The sequence below is a fragment of the Carex rostrata genome, chromosome 26 (assembly GCF_964058835.1).
Source record: "Carex rostrata chromosome 26, lpCarRost1.2, whole genome shotgun sequence".
In the NCBI taxonomy this organism is placed as follows: Eukaryota; Viridiplantae; Streptophyta; class Magnoliopsida; order Poales; family Cyperaceae; genus Carex; species Carex rostrata.
Genome location: NC_135943.1, coordinates 7,111,731 through 7,130,854, shown reverse-complemented (window position 1 = coordinate 7,130,854; position 19,124 = coordinate 7,111,731). Strand labels below are relative to the sequence as shown.

The window sequence follows — 19,124 nt, the reverse complement described above, 5'->3', positions numbered from 1 at the left end:
AAGGAATAATTTCAGAGGAAGTGTCGACGACCGTGGATAGTTGATGCTTGCGCCGATCGCAGTTCAGGTGAATCAGATGGTATGAATCTCTACAACCATGTGTAATGTGTGGAACCATGTAACGAGTTAAAAAAAAAAAAACAACTTACTGAGGAAATGAAAACAACTGTGTGGACCCCAGATGTCAGTATTCGCTTCTCGGCAGCTGTCATATAATTGATACGAGCTATTTTTGGATTAATTAGTTCGCCTACTTTCATTGTCTAAGACTAAGAGCATGGCTGCACGAGTATCATTAATTCATATCACCTAAAGTATCTCAAATTTTGAGTTTACATTAGGACCGTCGGATCTGTTTAAACATGATTTTAAAGGGCATCTTGCATTTCATCTTGGACCAAATTAATTTGGATTCTGATCGGACAAGCCAGATCTAAGCACAAATATTTTGTTACCTCATAATATATGGGCCCATTGGGCCGTAATAAAAAAAACTTATAAAGCCCAGGGGTTTTTGTTCGGTAGTGATCCCAACCGCACAATTTCATATAAGCTGATAAGCATCCATCTCGTTCGTCAAAAAGAAATCCAAACAAAAAAATAATAATAATTTTCTTAGAACACTGTTAGCTGAATTACCACGACGAAAAATTATAAAGTTTAGACAAGAAGGATAAACTGATAATTTTTATATCTTAAATTAAAAAAATAGCAAATAATCGCCATTTCCATTTTATATTCCAATTTAGTATATTTATTTTTTAATAATCTCACTCCGCCTTAAATTTATTTCTGTTTTTCTGTATCGGGGTGCTTTATTTTTATTTTTTATTTTTTTCCCCTGATAGTCTCTGTCACGACTTTAAAACAAAAATTGAACTGCTGGTTGGGAATATATTTGACTCAGAAAAGAAAAAGAAAAAAAAAAGAAAGATTTTTGGATTAGTGATGTTATTCCGAATATGATGCAATTCAAAAGTCAAAACGAATTTTAAAATACTAAAAGCAACAACGAATATATATATATATATATGATGACCAAATAATATTATCAGCTTTCCCTAAATAATATTTCGATTATTTGGATTAACATAAAATTACAACTCTTTTACAGATATTTTTTACCACAACATATTTGTTATTTTATTTCAAAAATCACGAAATACTAAAAAAAAAAAAAAAAAAAAAAAAAAACGGCATGTGCCTCTCTTGGCCCCACCTGGCTTTGCTCTATTCTCGGTTTCTCACTGTGCAAATTTAGCATTATTTTACTCTATCCTACTATATTGATCCAAATAGCATAATCTTTTTTTTTTTTTACTATTTCCTTTTAATCTGTATTTTTTTTTTTTTTACTATTCTACGCTTCACTGTACCGGTTCGGTGCATTAAATATTTTATTTATTAGCATTGGGTTTGATGCACTTCATCTTTCCATTAATTGATTAATTAAATACGGATCGGATACTGGCTAGCTGTTCTAATCTATTTAATTAAATAGGGATAGGATATTAGAGCATCTACATCCCTGAAACTATTAGAGTTTCTAATCTGACGTGGCAGTTTCTAATCCAGTTTCAGGGATGTGGAAGAGTTTCTTATTTAGAAACTATGGAAAGTTTCTTATTAAGAAACTGTTTATAAACTCTATGTTGGCCAAATGATTGGCTCAAATTGTTTCTCCTTTTTAATTTGTTGCTGACGTGGCTTAATAGAAACTCTAAAATGAGTTTTAGGGATGTGAGAGTTAGAAACTTTGAAGATCATAATTTCTAGAAAGTAGTTAACAGTTATTTAGAAATCATTTTGAGTTTTAGGAATGTAGATGCTCTTAGCTTGTCCGAGGGATAGTGTTTTTTTTTTAAAAAAGAAAAAGAAAAAGAGGCATAAGCTCATTTTATTGACTGAAATTGATTTTTAATTACAAAATTTGTCGATTTGTATGATTTTCCAGCATAGAAACCATATCGACTAAAGGATCATAAGTACTTAAGCCACAAAAACCGAAAATAGTTCATACAATAGCCACATCATAACTAAAGCTAAGGACCAAAAGTATACCAGGTTAAAGAGTACTAAGCCACTCAGTAAGGGGCTAAGACTAACTATATGGTAAAAACAAAAAGTGTCATCTGTCATCAGAATCTTCAAGGCGACTCCAGGTCCATATCTGCTGCTGGAGGCTCATACACCACCAGTGGCATGGGCATAAACTGATTGATGGAAATGGCATCCTCTATGATAGGAGGCCAGTTACCCACAACATCCTTGAGCTTCTTCTTTAGCCTACCTGTCCAATATAAGCAAAGAGATTTAATTAACATAATCAGATTTCTAGCTGTTTTTTTGTGAGAATTATTAAAACACAAATCATTTCTATGTTTCCAAATGATCCATGTAACAACACTTAAGACAACTAAGAACCCAATTTTATCAGATGAATTAAGCAAACAAGCAAAATTAATCAAATCTTCCCAAGTGAGCCATGGATGCATTACATCCTGACTTTTCCTAGCCAGAACCAGACCTGCTGTGCTAGGCTACATGTCAAGAAAAGGTGGTTTATTGTTTCCTGCTGAGGACAGAATTGGCACTATGTATTACCTATCCAACCCTTCTTGACTAGATTGTCTTTGGTCAAGATAAATTTATGTGAAACTAACCACATGAATATGCGAATTTTAGGGGGTACAGGTAGATGCCACCAGATCAATGTATTAATTGGTTGGTGTCCTCCAAAATTCAAAATATTGTAAATAGAGTGAGTGGAAAACTCTCTTGAATGCTCCCATCGCTAGTCTAACTTGTCTTGAGGCAAGGTGAATGATGTTTGACTGATAATAGCTAGTAATTCTAACAATTCTCTATGATCTATTCCTACTAATTTTATTCTAAATTGTAACACTTGGCCTTGAGAATGTATGACATCAGCTAGTAATACTAATTTGTTACTACACTTAGAGAACATAGAGTAATATTTGATGGCTAGTGAGCAATTTTGGTACCATTGGTCAAGCCAAAATCTAACCCGTGTGAGTACACCAGGGGTATAACTAGTACTCATTTTCAATAATGAAGATAAAAAGTTAGAATGAGATATGTTATATTTGTGTATTATAAGAGTTTTCCAAAGGCCATAATAGTTATTATTTTTAAGTTTCCATCACTATTTAAGTATTAGGAAAATATTCATTTATCTAAGATCTAATATTTCTAATCCACCAAAGTTTTTAGCTAGCCGAGAGGTATACCAATCAAGCAGAATATATTTTTTCTTTTTGGACTTACCTTGCCATAAAAAACGTTGCCTAACTTTATCTATAAGTTTTATGACGGTAAGTGAGACTCTATACACTGATAATGCATAGAGTGGTATAGCAGCAAGAACTAAATTGAGAAGGGTGAGTCGGCCTCCAATGGATAACATGTTACTCTTCCAGAGTTGTAACCTACTATCTATTTTATCCACTAAAAAAGCCCAATCAGATATGAGAAGTTTTTTATAGTGCAAAGGTAAACCTAAGTATTTCATGGGAAAATTGCCCCATGAGCAGCGGAACAACTGATTAAGAGCTTGATTTCTATCTACATTTATATCAAACATTTCAGTTTTATCATAATTAACCTTAATATCCGATATTGACTCAAATGCTAACATAGCCCACAATGCAGATTCAACATTCTCTTCTTGAGCCTCTAAGAAAAGAATTGTATCATCTGCATAATGGCAGTTGGTTATTGCTCTATTTTCTATGCATTGAGGACCTAAACCTTTAATGACATTAGCTACTCTACCTTTCAAGAATATTTTACTAAGAGTATCGGTTGCCAGAATGTATAGAAATGGGGAGAGGGGATCCCCTTGTCTAACTCCTCTCTTACAATAAAAATACGAACTAAGTTCTCCATTAATGGTAATATAAGATTGGGAGCTATACAACCAGTTTGTAATCCATTGAATCCATCTACTACCAAAGTTTCGACCATGTAAAATTTCTAAGAGACATTCCCAATTTATTTTATCATAAGCTTTTTCAAAATCTATCTTAATTACTACCCCTGGCTGTTTAGTAGTATGACATGAGTGGAGGATTTTCTGACTTAGAATGACATTATCTAGGATATATCTATGTTTAATAAATGCATATTAATTAGGATCTATCAGTCTATCCATCACTAATTCTAATCTATTTGTAAGTAATTTAGATAGGATCTTAAAACTACAATTAACTAAGCTAATTGGTCTATATTTTTTTTTATAATATTGGCATCTTTCTTTTTGGGTATAAGACAGATACATGACTTATTGATCTTATTCAGATTTAAGGTGTTATCATAAAAGAAGTGTGTGAGAACCATTAGGTCATCCTTAACTAAATCCAAGAAAAATTGATAAAATTTAAAAGTAAAATCATCTGGACCTGGTGCACCATTTGGATCTGAGGCAAAAACAGCATTTTTAAGATCATCCATACTAAAAGATTGTTCTAATTCCCATTTTTCTAAACTAGTTAGTTTATCTTCCTCATTCCAAAAGTGTTGATCTAAATAACCACAAGTAAAACCTGAAGTACCCAACAAATCCTTATAGTAGTCTACTACATGTTTTCTAATTTCTATCATATTATTACTAACTGTGTTATCTATCACTAAACTATTTATTCGGTTTTTTTTTAGATCTATAGGAAGCAATTTTATGAAAATACTTAGTATTTGAAAATAATATATTATAAAGTTCAGTGTTATCAAATGATTAATAAAAAATAATTAATTATAATATATTATAATTGAAAATATCAATTCATTAGTTGTTGGATCTTTTGTAAAGTTCGAATGAAATTCAAAAATTTTGTTACAAATTTGTGGGCACTCGTAAGTCACCGACAAGTGAATTACGCAAGTATATTATTTGGATTTTAAATAATACAAATAGGCAGGATCCGACTGGGTGTGCAACAGTGATGTTTTATTCAGGTTCATTTAAATTCATTCGTGTTATATATTTTTTTAGATAAAGAAGAAATTAATTTATGCATTCTAAAAATTTGAGTAAATTTCATCCGATTTCAATAAACTTTATACTTTGTCGCAAATTAATTATTACTCGAGTTTGATTTGTCCCAAATAATAAACTTTATACTTTGTCGCAAATTAATTTCATCCGAGCTACTGAAATTTTCATGTGTCCCAAATTCCAATAAAGTAACTATATAACTTTTCCATTAAAAAACTAATGAAGTATAAAGTTATACGGAGATAGATAAGCATATATATTTTGTTAGCATTTAAAATAATATTTGCAAATTCTATTAATATTTTGAACATAAAAGTTATATCGCGATTTGTTTGAAATATAGCTACACAGAGACAAATTAAATTTGAGTTACTAATTCAGAACAAATAACAAAGTTTAGTGAGCCGGATGAAATTTACCCTAAATATTCGTAGGAGATCTTTTGTTTGAAATTTTAGTATGTAATTTTTCATACAAAGGATATTACCTGTTCGTGATATGATATGCTTCAATAATTTACTTACAATTTGTTGTGATATTTTAAAATTATCAAAAGAAGCACAATTTTATTTCAGTAAAAATATGCATGGTTAGGTTCACTTATTAAAAAGAGGTAGTAAATAAAAATTGGAGAAAAAGAAAACTAATTAACCGGAGAAATTAGAAGCTTATTTACAAACAAACCGAAACACGGTTTCGAATGGTGTTGCTTGGTTATTGAACCACACAGAACGCCACAAAATGGAGAGCGCAGTGAATCGAGGATTTAAAAGTGCACGCAAGGATGACTTGATTTTGAAGGCTGCGTATGCACATGATATGATATGAGCTGTTACTGTTACTGTTACTGTTAAATCATATATAAACACTGATAATATTAATTACGCCTTTATCCTTAATAAATATTGGAATTACACAATCTGTTTAATCTTGACCATTGAAGCACGAAAAAAGGAAAAAAAAAAAAAAAACAACTTTCCGTGCTACACACTCCTGTCACGAATATAATTTTTCATTGTACGTCTCGGCTCACCTTGCGGTCTACAGATTTTATTCAGAGGTGCATTGAGAAATTGTGTTGCTCTCGGTTCTACTGAGCCGCAGTAAGTGAAGAAAAAACATAATGTGGTTCAGAGGCGGACCCAGTGTAGTTTAGGGGCGTCCCCTTTGAATTTTGAAGTTTTATACAAATTTATAAGTTCGGTGCGACTTTGATCCCCTTTGAAATTTTATTTGTCCCTCTCTGAACTTTTGATTTGTAATTAATGTTAAATTTAAGGTTAAAATTATGATAAATTTCTTGAATTTTAATTGGTAATTAGGATTAGAAGTCAGAGTATTTAAAATTAGAAATAAGAGCATTATTTTTATCTAATATTTGAGTAGCTAATGGGTTTGAATCTGATTCGTTATTTTTTGCCCCTCCCTGAGAAAAATTATAGATCCGTCCTTGAATGTGGTGTGATTAAAATTTATATTTACATAGTGTGATATATTTATTGTTTTTAAGTTTTAAATTATTTAAAAATAATAATAACAAAATATATCAAAAGAATCAAATAAATATTATAAAATAAATTATAATTAAGAAACAACGTTAAAAAAACTGGTCATGTAACGTATCACGTGACGTGATGTGACCAGTTCAATTTGCATTAATATGACTTTAATTAAGACAGTGGAGAATAATCACGACATGTGAGTCACGACACGTGATTGATACATGCAACGTGGTGTGTCGTGTGGTGACGAAATGTAACGTGACAAAACTGATACCAACGTGGTAAATTTGTTTCGCCAGTCAAGAGGCCCTGCTAATCAGCCAACCTAATAATAAACTTGCTATTTATCTCAAATGGGACATCAAATTTACTAAATCCTTAAAAATGACACGAACTGATATTGATTTAGACATTTAGTGGATGTTCGGTGGGGGTTGATTAAGCCGCTTTAAAACTCCTTAGCATATTAAGGAGTTTTAAGCTAATAACCAAACATGTATTCTTTAAAAAAAAAATTAAAATTATTTTTTTAGTCCTCTTTTTATCCACTTCTCTTGAGTTTGTCCAAAATTTTAAACCTTGACTTAATAATTTTACACAACTTAAGCATTTTCTCCATTTTAAAAATCTCTTAAGAAAATATCTTTAACTATATTACTGAATATGTTCTCCTTATTGCAGCTTAACATTTAATGTTGTAACTTTTAACACTCTCTTAGTAATAAAATTAAATCTTAGATGGAAATGGACACGCCAATTGTTAATAAAACAGAGAGGAGCTACGTTGTAGTATGCGCATCGCAGCTGGTATCGAGATGGCTTGTTACTTGTTGCTTGTTACTAGTTGTTAGTTGCTAAATAACGAGATACTTTATTATAATTTCATGTCGCATTTTATTGTACTTCTTATAAGTCATGAATAAAGACGTAAATGGATCGGTCCACTTCAAAAGAAGGCCCAATTAGGCCCAAACACACCTATAATGAGGTTCCATTTTTAAGCCCACAGCCTGTTATATCTACAAGCATGGATTTGTTCAGGAATTTGGGGGAATTTGGATTATTATATATTTACATGTAATATATATTGAGTTTATGACCGGATATATATTGAGTAATCACAAAAAAGTCAAGAAAATGATTCCCGGTAGATTACGTAATCTATTAGAATTTTTGGCAAGTTTTTAGCTCAATATGTCCCACAATAATTGTTAGTGTGCCCATAGAAACATTCTAAATTGTTTATTTTTCTATAAAAAAAAAAAAAAATTCTTATTTTTATATTCTTAATTGAGATTCTTTCATATTTCCTTCGTATTGAATAAATCTGAAAAGTCAAGCTAAACTTTAACTTTGATTTTATTTTAAAGTTGAAATGTCTATTTTGCCCTTCTTTTTAAACCTGAAGACCTTGAAGGTTAGCTGTAGGAAGTTACCCCCTATATATGTCCAGTAGGAGTTATAAGGAACTGTGTGCAGTGTGCTGCCCCAGTCTCTTCCTCAATAAGGCTTGAGGAGTTGAGGGGCAGTTGCTCTCTTGAATTTTGAATTTTTTAAAGAATTATTGGCCCAGACTAATTTTTTTATTTAATAGGTCCGGACTAATTTTTTATTTTTTGAAAATTAATTTTGTTTCTTCTTATCGTTTTTGTTATTTTCAATATGCAACATTATATTATTTTATTGTTTTTAATTACGTAAAAGATTGTTATTAGTTAAGTATGTGCATATGAGCATATCTCAAGGTATGTGCTAAGTCTGCTTCTTCATTTGTCAACTGTGAATTGTCAATGCTGCGCTGGAGAGGACGGTGCTTCCTCCTTTTCGGGGAGATCTGGGGTGTCCCAAGTAACTCACATTTTGCTGCGCAACATGCAGTTGCTTGTGCAGAGAAACTTGTTGCTGTGGGATTTCACCTCTTCACACGGCTCCCTGTATTGTATATGATCTGATTGAAATAAATAAATGTAAAACTATCAACAAATAAATTCTCAAAAAACTAACGGAAAATAACCATATATTATAATAATAAATAATAATTTTTCTTGTGTTGAAATCATGAAATTAATTTACATGATCACAGAGCAAAGAAGAAGGCGCTAAAAGTTATCTTCAAATCGCCGTCTCCGGTCTTCATATTGCTAAGAAAATAATATACAATACATATTGCTAATAGCACGGTCGGATTTATAATTTTGATCAGGAGTATGCACCAAATATATATTGATAAGAGTATATTTTTTTTTCTCTTGATCAAGATTTAAATAACGATTATCACGTCATCGTGGAAATGCTAAAAAAAAAGCCATCGTGAATAGTGTAGTTATAACAAAAGCTATTATACATAGAATTTTTTTAAAAAATTATCAATATTATTTACAGACTCATAAAGCAATAAGCATCACCAAATTGATTAAGAAATTATAATATTCATATTGAATCAATACAAAGTCCAAATTACTATTAAAAATATTCTAGTAATATCATAAATTATCTATCATTTTCTCTTCAAAAATAATCTAAACATCATAGTATAAACTATTTTTTTTTCTATTCAAAATAATTTAACTATCATGGAATAAACTATATATATGTTTCTATTTAAAAACAAAACCAATCCGAGTCTTCAAAAAATTTGGTTCTTGAAAGAAATTTTCAGTTTGGGCATTTAAATAAAAACGTATGTAGCATAGCGTATGCTATTTGTGCTACGCACAATATATACGCTATTGCGGACCGCTATTACCGCAATAGCGGTCGTAGCTAAATTAGCGCATTTTTATTCCATAACTTAGCGTTTATGATTCAAAAATGCTTTAGTGGCGATATTGTGTTGCTATAGCGTGCTATTTAGAACATTGTTCTTGGCGAATCAAAAGTAGAAGACCTCTTTTTTCTCCTGACGAATCATTGATTTTTTTTCTAAGCGGAGTAGTGGACCGGACTACGTCTTTTTTTACAAATCAGTTTGAACTAATTTTTTTTTTTTTGCATGTTTTTCTTCTTTTGAACCATGAGTTAAATCTGATTTTATTCTTATTCAGAGGTAGGTACTAATAAAAAATATCATTTAATCTAAAAAAAATTTCAAATTCAGAAATATACACTTGCCTACTCCCGAATCACTTTGGATCCGTTATTAAGACTGTTCTAATCCAAATTTAGTCGGATAATATCTGATCCGTTTTCATCCCTATCCTAAACCCTTTTAACGACAATTGGCAGTTGCTGTTGGAGTCCGCTTGGAAACCCTAGTCGCCGCTCCTTCCTGTTTCAAATTTCAAACCGCACCCAAACCCAATCTATTCGAGTTGACGGATCTGATCTGATCTGAGTGAGGAGGTCAAACGGCTACAGTCTCCAGAGTCCAGATCCTTCCACCTTCCTTCTCTTCTAGAACTCCTCCCACCTCTCCCGTACTCTCCTTTCTTCTAAAACCTACCTCACTTCAATCCCCTGCTCCTCTCCTCTCCGCCTCCGTCCGCGCCGCCCCCCTGCCGATCTCCTTCCTTCCTTCTGGCTCCCTGCGGAAAGAGGTGACAAGTTCATTTTTTAATTTCACCCCTTGAGTCTTTTTGCAATTTCACACCTCAGCCTTGCTCAATTTTTAAAACTTGTCAGGTCATGAGCTGGTTCGGTTGGGCTCGTATTTTATCAGAGTTCGGATTGTTATATTTACCCTAGGAAACACAATTTCAAGTTTTCCTTGGATTCTGTTTCTGAAATTGTCATTATTTAGGAAGATCATAACAAAATACAGAATTTCAATTTCCAGGTAAAACAAACAACTTTTACAGTTCAAGGATGGCTGAAGAAATCGCCCCAAGGTCCTTCTCAATCAAGCTCTGGCCACCAAGTGACAACACTCGCCAGGTCATTGCGCAGCGCATGACCAAGAACCTGTCAACTGAAACCTTCTTCTCCACGAAATACCGTCTCTTCTCTAAGGAGGAGGCGCACAGAGAGGCTGTCAGAATTGAGGAAACCGGTTTCAAAGCCGCCAGCGAGCTTTTCATGAAGGAACCTGATGGTGATGGCAGCTCAGCGGTCCAGTTTTACGCCAAGGAAACCAGCCGCCTTATGATCGAAACTCTAAAGCGTGGCCCAACTGAGGTCCCAGAAGTGGAAATTGAGACCACAAGGGCAGTGGAAACCGAAGTGAAAAGGGAAATGGAAACTGATGCTATTCTGGTCGAGAATGGCACAAGACGGGAGGGTGCTGTTTTTGACATTTCTGGTGGGAAGCGTGCGTTTATTGAGGCAGATGAGGCAAGGGAGCTTTTGAGCCCGTTAGGCCAGACTAGTAACTGGTACACTAAGATAGTGTTCAGTAACAGGAGTTTTGGCACTGAAGCAGCTCGTGTAGCGGGGCCCATTCTTGAGTCTATCAAGAATCAGCTCTTGGATGTTGACTTGTCAGATTTTGTGGCAGGTCGATCGGAAGAGGAGGCTCTAGAAGTGATGAGAATCTTCTCGCTTGCCCTTGAGGGGAGTGTTCTGAGGTATCTAAATTTATCAGACAATGCAATGGGGGAGAAGGGGGTAAGGGCATTTGAGGCCCTCTTGAGCTCACAAAAGGAGCTAGAGGAGCTTTATTTGATGAATGACGGAATTTCAGAGGAGGCTGCCAAGGCTTTGAGCGAATTAATTCCTTCAACTGATAAGTTCAAAGTTTTGCATTTTCATAACAACATGACAGGAGATGAAGGCGCGGTTGCTATTTCGGAAGTGGTCAAGAAGTCTCCTTTGTTGGAAAACTTTAGGTGCTCATCTACACGTGTTGGGGCAGAGGGCAGTATCGCATTGGCTGAAGCACTGGGTGCATGTGTCAACATGAAGAAGCTTGATTTGAGGGATAATTTGTTTGGTGTCGAGGCTGGTTTGGCACTGAGCAAAACCATAACTAAACTTACCAGCTTGAAGGAGATTTATCTTAGTTACCTTAATTTAGAGGATGAAGGGACTAAAGAGATTGTGAATGCGCTGAAGTCGGCTGTACCTGGGTTGGAGGTGCTTGAAATGGCCGGTAATGAGATCACAGCTGCAGCTGCACCAGTGGTGGTTGCATTGTTGTCTGTGACACAAAATCTTAAGAAGTTGGGTTTGTCAGAGAATGAGTTTAAGGATGAAGGTGCGATTGTGATTGCCAAAGCATTAGAAGGCCAAACTAGTCTCAAGGAGTTGGATTTGAGCAGCAACTTGATTGAAAGGGCTGGTGCGAGGGCCTTGGCAAATGCGGTGGTTAATAAAGAGGGGTTTGAGTTGTTGAACATTAACGGCAATGCCATGTCTGATGAAGGGTTGGATGAGGTGAAAGAGATATTGAAGGGCTCGGATGTGCTCGGGCCATTGGATGAGAATGATGTTGATTTGTTGGATGAAGAGAATATAGAGGGAGAAGAGGGAGAAGAGAGGGACGAGGGAGATCTTGAGTCAAAATTGGGGAATTTGAATGTTGAGTCTGAGGATTAGAGTTAGGGTTTCAATTTCATGGTGTCTTGGTCTTAATTTGTTGTATCGTCAGTTTTGTTTTTTTCATTTCTGTTATTTGGGTTCTATTAAGAAGTCTTGTCGGACTACTAAATTTATTGCTCTGGTATTTTCTGAGCAATGCTAGATTAGATAGCTCAAATTCCTGATTTGAGTTTCTTTCTTTTATGTACTGTTGTTTCTTCTAATAATACCTTTTCCTATAGTGGAAATAGCATTTTATGAAACTAAATGGTTTACTTCGTTTTTCCCTCTTATACCAGTAAGTTTTGGAGTTGCTTGCTTGGCACCGTGAGCGTGCTTATAGCTTATTTAGGCACTTCTGTTTTGCTGTCATAGTATAACTTTTCACTTCGGTCCCCCTAATTATTGTTTTGCCCAAAGAATATTGGTTTAGTGCTAACAGAACAAAAAGTGGAAAATACTTTTTCTATTGATGAGCTGAAGATTATATTAACCAAACAAATGCCTAACTCGTTCCTTTCCCTGAGATTTATAACACCTTTATGTGGCCGAACCATAACAAACTTTAGCATTCCACTTTGTTAAGCTGCAAATTTCACAATACTCTGTGCAATAATCCAAAACTATATGAAAACAGCACTTGCAATAGGGGAAAAAAGACCTCCCAAAATAATTATCCAAAACTACACATGGAAGTGTTGTATACTCCCGACTCCCGAGTCCAAACATTAGCAACAATTTCGCACTTTTCATTAAAAATCAAAAGAGAACTACATAGCCACGTGTGTGTGTGTCTAACTGTCTATGGAACAACTTGTAAAATTTATTTGGTAAATTCTAGAGGGTATTTTGGTAATTTCCAATGCCGTGTGAACTGGAGATGTTAATGGAGATATTATGGACAATCAAGACCGTCAGTTTCTCTCTTGTTGATGCCACAGCCCACAAATCAGAAACTTTGAGGAATGGATATATTATGGACAATCTAGACCGTCCGTTTTCTCTCCTGTCGATGCCCTCGCACCGCATTTTCTCTTTTGCTTCCTGTGTCGCTCGCTCGCTTGAATTGAATTCAGGATCTTTTCCTTCATTTCAGGTTGGTGAGTTGTCTGATCTCTCTCTTCTTCTGTCGTTGATGTAGGAAATGTTTGAAAAGATTGAGTTTCTATCAATTATTTTTTGGCAATAGATTAGATTAGTGCCTGTTTCAGTTTGTTAACTGTAGTCATTATTATAGGTAGGTTGTTTTAATGGTGGGTGACTGAAAGTGAAAGGTACACATAATTGGGTCCGGATCCCCTAAAGTAACCCAATCTTTGAGTTCTGAATTGAGACCGTCTGATTTGAATCCGTTGCTCGAGATTGCTTCGCGACTCCACTTCTGATAGATTATCACAGATTCATTCAAATCGGATGGTCCCAATTTAAAACCCAAAGATTGGGTTACTTCACTCCAGATAATTGGGGCTACAACTAAATTACTGTTTTCACTGGCCAGCATTCATATATTAATCAATCCATTTTTTCATGCAATTTAAATATTCGAAATATTGATTTAGACCTACCAAGAATGATGTGTGCACTTTTGGAATATATATATATATATATATATATATATATATTTTGCAAATTCAATAGGGGATTAGGGGCAAAAGACTTATCCACTAACTTTGTATTACATATAACAAGGCCTTTCTGTTTTGAAATTTTTGATATTGTAATGTATGAAGTTAACTTAAGAAATTTTTGATATTGTCATGATGGTTTGTATTTGAATATTTAATTTTAAAACTTTAATGAGAATAAGTGGTTCTGACTTCTGACACTTGTTGCACTAGGCAGTTATGGTATCAGAATCTCCTCTTTTTAGTAATCATAAAAAAAATAACAATAAGAACAGCTAATTACTAGACCAACTTGGATATATGATATTACTACTTACAATCCAAAACTAAATCTTGATGTAAAAATTGTAAGCTTAAATTTTGAAAGTAAATTAAAACATGCAATTACCACTGTTGCTCATGTTCAGGAATTTTCAATGATCAATTAAATGTGGTCAGCCATGCACACATATAAACGGTATTTGATATGTATAACATTTTATGAACAGTGAAACTTGCACAAATTTCAAAAATATTAAGTTTTTTCTCGTTGTCAAGGTTATCAAACTAATTCTTTGTCAATGGATCCCCACCCATAAATAAATAAATTGTACATCAGTCCTTGCCTTTAATAATAACTATTATCTGCTGCTTCTTTTATGCAGGCTGACCTTCACACATATCCCCTAGTTTTGGTTACAAATGGATTCAACATCTAATAAACTTGGTGACTTTCTAGAAGAATCGGTTCTTTTAGAAGAATCACAATATCAAGAAGGTTTCAAAGATGGATACATGGATGGTATGGTTTCTGGTAAGGAAGAAGGAAGAGAGGTTGGCTTAAAAACTGGTTTTCAATTAGGAGAGGAGCTAGGGTTTTATCAAGGTTTTATCGATGTATGGAATTCTGTCATACAGATTGATCCTGAGGTTTTCACACCTAGGGTTAGAAAGAATATTACACAATTGGAGAAGCTGGTAGATAGTTATCCCTTAATGGAGCCTGAAAATGAGAATGTGCAAGAGCTGTTGAAGAATATAAGGCTGAAGTTCAGGGTTGTTTGCGCAAATTTGCGGGTTAAGGTGGAGTATGAGGGTCAACCTAGTTCTTCGGATAAGGATACTGCGGAGATGTAAATTTTTCTTTAGGATTTGTGTGTTTTTAATGACAGCATTTAAAAATTAGTTGTTATCAAACACTGAGATTTTTATATGTTTGGTGCCTTAGTATATATGAGAGTATAGTTAGCTGTTGGGTACAAGTGGTGAAGTACTTCCATACTGTATTCCAGCACTAAATTAGTCATGTAATGGGAAATGAGAGTGGTATCGGACCATACCAGTTTCTGGTACCGAGTAGACTATCTTTTTATCTTTTAATAGTCTCGGCTGCTGGGTGTTTAATGGATGTAAAGGAAATGGAAAAAAGAAGAAGGTATCGGCTGATTAATTATTCTTTTTGAAACCACTGATTTCATTAGAAATCATAAAACTGTTCATGAGAGAGCTACCAAACAGCTGGTAACCACCATTAAAAATGAGGGTCATGCCCACATTTGTATTATAAAATAAAGGTTCAGTTACAGAAATCTGGTAACCACCATTGAAAAGATAAAATAAACGGTCAAAACAGTTGAGCTGAAGCAAAATTTAAAACTCAGAACATAAGAACCATTAAGTAAAAGAAAAACAAGAGACCTAAATTTAAATTAGAATACAACTCTGAAACCAAGTTTGGAAGTGCTCCCAGGATTAATGAAATGCTGGCATCTCTGTGAATTTCAACTGAGCCATTACTTCGCCCGCCAATTCTTGTACGTCCTTATTTGAATCTCTAAAAATTCTGGTCCCCCTTTCTCGCCACAGTACAAACTGTGAGGTTAGCAAAATTGATCTTGATTTCTTATAGTGCACCACCACTTGTGTCAGCATCTCAGTCAACCGTACCAGTATCCCTGTGGTGTTGAGCACCAAATTTGTCCCGGCTGCTACGGTAGTATCATATAGTGCCTTAGTAACAGGGTACTCATTGAAGATGTGATCAACTGTCTCGCTTCCACCTTGCAAGTTGCAAAGAATACATCTATTTGGCAGGATCCAGCCTCGTCTGATCAAGTTATATATAGTGAGTATGTGATTCAGTTTCAGAAGGCATCTGAACACCTTCATCCTCGGTGACACCTTTAGACACCATAATCTATGCACCTGCGGGTTAACAATCGGGCCCTGTATCATTCCTTTTTATGCACTGTTGACTGTGAACATTCCGTGATTATTCCACTTCCAGAGAGCTTCATCCCTGCCCGAATCCGATAACATAGTCTGCGCCAGAAAACTCAGAACCTGATTCAGTTCAATCTCAGACCTAGGTGAGATGTTTGACCTAAATAGGTTTTGGATTGTTGTAGTGTAGGTCAAATTGCAGTTATTTATTGTTCTATGCGCTTCTAGATTTTAGATTTTCAAATCAATTTTTGTTCTTCATGTGCATACTTGCTACTTGAACAACAGGGCCTACGAGTTGCTGACAAAGGCATCACTATTAAAACCTGAAATAATGGATGACAAGCAGCTCATGCAGACTTGAAAAAAAAAATCACAAAAAGCTATCTGAAAAAATATTTTTCAGCAGTACCAAAAACTGAAATCTTTAAATGAACCAAAACTCTAGGCAAAAGCTCATTATTATTATTTATTTATTATTAAAGGCCCTATACACTCCAGCATCTTTTACATATTTTTGCAAGAATTGAACATGTGTCTCTCCATAATAGAGGAGAGACGGGGCTTGCCCCAATGCGCTAAGCTCGCGTTTCGGCAAAAGCACATTAATAAAAATAAATAAATATTCCAGATGGTTTCTGACTGACATCATTTCCTACCTAAACAATTTTTTTTTTTAGTCTCGTGATCCCACTGTATTCCCAAAAACAAATAAACTGATTTACCTCTCCTTAGCCCAAAAATGAAAACACCAGGCACAATTCAGAATCCAAACTCTGGTCCAAGTGTTTCCAAATGCTGGAGCTGGCTGGAGCCTACCACATTTGTGCTTGATTCATAAATATTCGTGATTTGATTTGATGCTAGTTAAATATTCTTTGCAATGCCATAGATGAAAAACATCTCCACATAAGTTGGACACTTGTTTGGTGAATATAAACTTCTGTCCATTAATAGAAAAAATATACTTTCCACATTTTGTTCTGTCAGCAATAAAAAAAAGCAATATTATTCCGTTGAAAAACAATAATTAAGTTAACGGTGCAAGCAACTCACAGAACTTGATGGTATAAGAGTGGAAAAGAAGTACATAATTAAGTTCAAAGATCTAATTTCGAATAATTAAGTCGACGGGGCAAGCAACTCCGCTATAGGAAAAAGGTAGAAACTCAAATCAGGAATTTGAGCTATCTAATCTAGCATTGCTCAGAAAATACCAGAGCAATAAATTCAGTAGTCCGACAAGACTTCTTAATAGAACCCAAATAACAGAAATGAAAAAAAACAAAACTGACAATACAACAAATTAAGACCAAGACACCATGAAATTGAAACCCTAACTCTAATCCTCAGACTCAACATTCAAATTCCCCAATTTTGACTCAAGATCTCCCTCATCCCTCTCTTCTCCCTCTTCTCCCTCTATATTCTCTTCATCCAACAAATCAACATCATTCTCATCCAATGGCCCGAGCACATCCGAGCCCTTCAATATCTCTTTCACCTCATCCAACCCTTCATCAGAGATGGCATTGCCATTAATGTTCAACAACTCAAACCCCTCTTTATTAACCACCGCATTTGCCAAGGCCCTCGCACCAGCCCTTTCAATCAAGTTGCTGCTCAAATCCAACTCCTTGAGACTAGTTTGGCCTTCTAATGCCTTGGCAATCACAATCGCACCTTCATCCTTAAACTCATTCTCTGACAAACCCAACTTCTTAAGATTTTGTGTTGCAGCCAACAATGCAACCACCACTGGTGCAGCTGCAGCTGTGATCTCATTACCGGCCATTTCAAGCACCTCCAACCCAGGTACAGCCGACTTCAGCGCATTCACAATCTCTTTAGTCCCTTCATCCTCTAAATTAAGGTAACTTAGATAAATTTCCTTCAAGCTGGTAAGTTTAGTTATGGTTTTGCTCAGTGCCAAACCAGCCTCGACACCAAACAAATTATCCCTCAAATCAAGCTTCTTCATGTTGACACATGCACCCAGTGCTTCAGCCAATGCGATACCACCCTCTGCCCCAACACGTGTAGATGAGCACCTAAAGTTTTCCAACAAAGGAGACTTCTTGACCACTTCAGAAATAGCAACCGCGCCTTCATCTCCTGTCATGTTGTTATGAAAATGCAAAACTTTGAACTTATCAGTTGAAGGAATTAATTCGCTCAAAGCCTTGGCAGCCTCCTCTGAAATTCCGTCATTCATCAAATAAAGCTCCTCTAGCTCCTTTTGTGAGCTCAAGAGGGCCTCAAATGCCCTTACCCCCTTCTCCCCCATTGCATTGTCTGATAAATTTAGATACCTCAGAACACTCCCCTCAAGGGCAAGCGAGAAGATTCTCATCACTTCTAGAGCCTCCTCTTCCGGTCGACCTGCCACAAAATCTGACAAGTCAACATCCAAGAGCTGATTCTTGATAGACTCAAGAATGGGCCCCGCTACACGAGCTGCTTCAGTGCCAAAACTCCTGTTACTGAACACTATCTTAGTGTACCAGTTACTAGTCTGGCCTAACGGGCTCAAAAGCTCCCTTGCCTCATCTGCCTCAATAAACGCACGCTTCCCACCAGAAATATCAAAAACGGCACCCTCCCGTCTTGTGCCATTCTCGACCAGAACAGCATCAGTTTCCATTTCCATTTCCCTTTTCACTTCAGTTTCCACTTCCCTTGTGGTCTCAATTTCCACTTCTGGGGCCTCAGTTGGACCACGCTTTAGTGTTGCAATCATAAGGCGGCTGGTTTCCTTGGCGTAAAACTGGACAGCTGAGCTGCCATCACCGTCAGGTTCCTTCATGGAAAGTTCATCCGCGGCTTTGAAACCGGCTTCCTCAATACTGACAGCCTCTCTGTGTGCCTCCTCCTTAGAGAAGAGACGGTATTTCTTGGAGAAGAAGGTTTCAGTTGACAAGTTCTTGGTCATGCGGTCGATAATGACCTGGCGGGTATTGGCACTTGGTGGCCAGAGCTTGATTGAGAAGGACCTTGGGGCCATTTCTTCATTCATCCTTCAACTGTAGAAGTTGAAGTGCTGCAGTGTGTTATAATCTTAATAAATAATGGCAGTTTGAGAAACAGAATTACAAGAGAACTTAAAACAGTGTTTTCTATGGTAATCACTACAGGAACCAATTTCTTCAAAATATTTGATAACTAACATATACAGGGATAAAGCAAACTAATTTATAAAAACTGACCTTTTCTCAACACCAAATCCAATTCAAATGTAAACAAATAACTGAGCAGGAGGGAAGAGACTAGGTTTAGGGGTGTGGAAGAGAGGTAAGAGGGATCGGAAGAGAGGAAGAGGATTGGAGC

General features: G+C 35.5%; 2 protein-coding genes and 1 pseudogene across 5 annotated transcripts; 2 read left to right on the top strand and 1 right to left on the bottom strand.

The window, feature by feature from the left end:
• Positions 1-9,844: 9,844 nt before the first annotated feature.
• Positions 9,845-12,249, top strand: LOC144544590 (RAN GTPase-activating protein 1 pseudogene; annotated as a pseudogene). The gene is made up of 2 exons (XR_013508265.1): positions 9,845-10,052; positions 10,292-12,249. The product of XR_013508265.1 is annotated as an RAN GTPase-activating protein 1 pseudogene (transcript).
• Positions 12,250-12,943: 694 nt separating this feature from the next.
• Positions 12,944-14,836, top strand: LOC144544336 (uncharacterized). 2 transcript variants are annotated; one of them, XM_078292823.1, is made up of 2 exons: positions 12,944-13,066; positions 14,240-14,836. In XM_078292823.1, exon 2 carries the CDS (start codon positions 14,277-14,279, stop codon positions 14,709-14,711), a length of 435 nt encoding a protein of 144 aa, XP_078148949.1. In that variant the 5' UTR covers positions 12,944-13,066; positions 14,240-14,276; the 3' UTR covers positions 14,712-14,836. The 2 variants fall into 2 exon arrangements, with proteins under 2 accessions (XP_078148949.1, XP_078148950.1); XM_078292824.1 differs by having other exon boundaries at positions 12,965-13,070.
• A 2,031-nt stretch (positions 14,837-16,867) lies between these two features.
• LOC144544589 (RAN GTPase-activating protein 1-like) lies at positions 16,868-19,124 on the bottom strand. 2 transcript variants are annotated; one of them, XM_078293120.1, is made up of 2 exons: positions 19,004-19,124; positions 16,868-18,820 (listed from the first exon to the last, which is right to left on the bottom strand). In XM_078293120.1, the coding sequence occupies exon 2, from the start codon at positions 18,811-18,813 to the stop codon at positions 17,140-17,142; it is 1,674 nt and encodes a 557-aa protein (XP_078149246.1). In that variant the 5' UTR covers positions 18,814-18,820; positions 19,004-19,124; the 3' UTR covers positions 16,868-17,139. The 2 variants fall into 2 exon arrangements, with proteins under 2 accessions (XP_078149246.1, XP_078149247.1); XM_078293121.1 differs by having other exon boundaries at positions 16,868-18,837; positions 19,004-19,074.

What these genes read in the sequence shown, in the direction of transcription:
- LOC144544336 (XM_078292823.1), top strand. Translation starts at nt 14,277, where the DNA reads ATGGATTCAACATCTAATAAACTTGGTGACTTTCTAGAAGAATCGGTT.
- LOC144544589 (XM_078293120.1), bottom strand. Translation starts at nt 18,813, where the DNA reads ATGAATGAAGAAATGGCCCCAAGGTCCTTCTCAATCAAGCTCTGGCCA.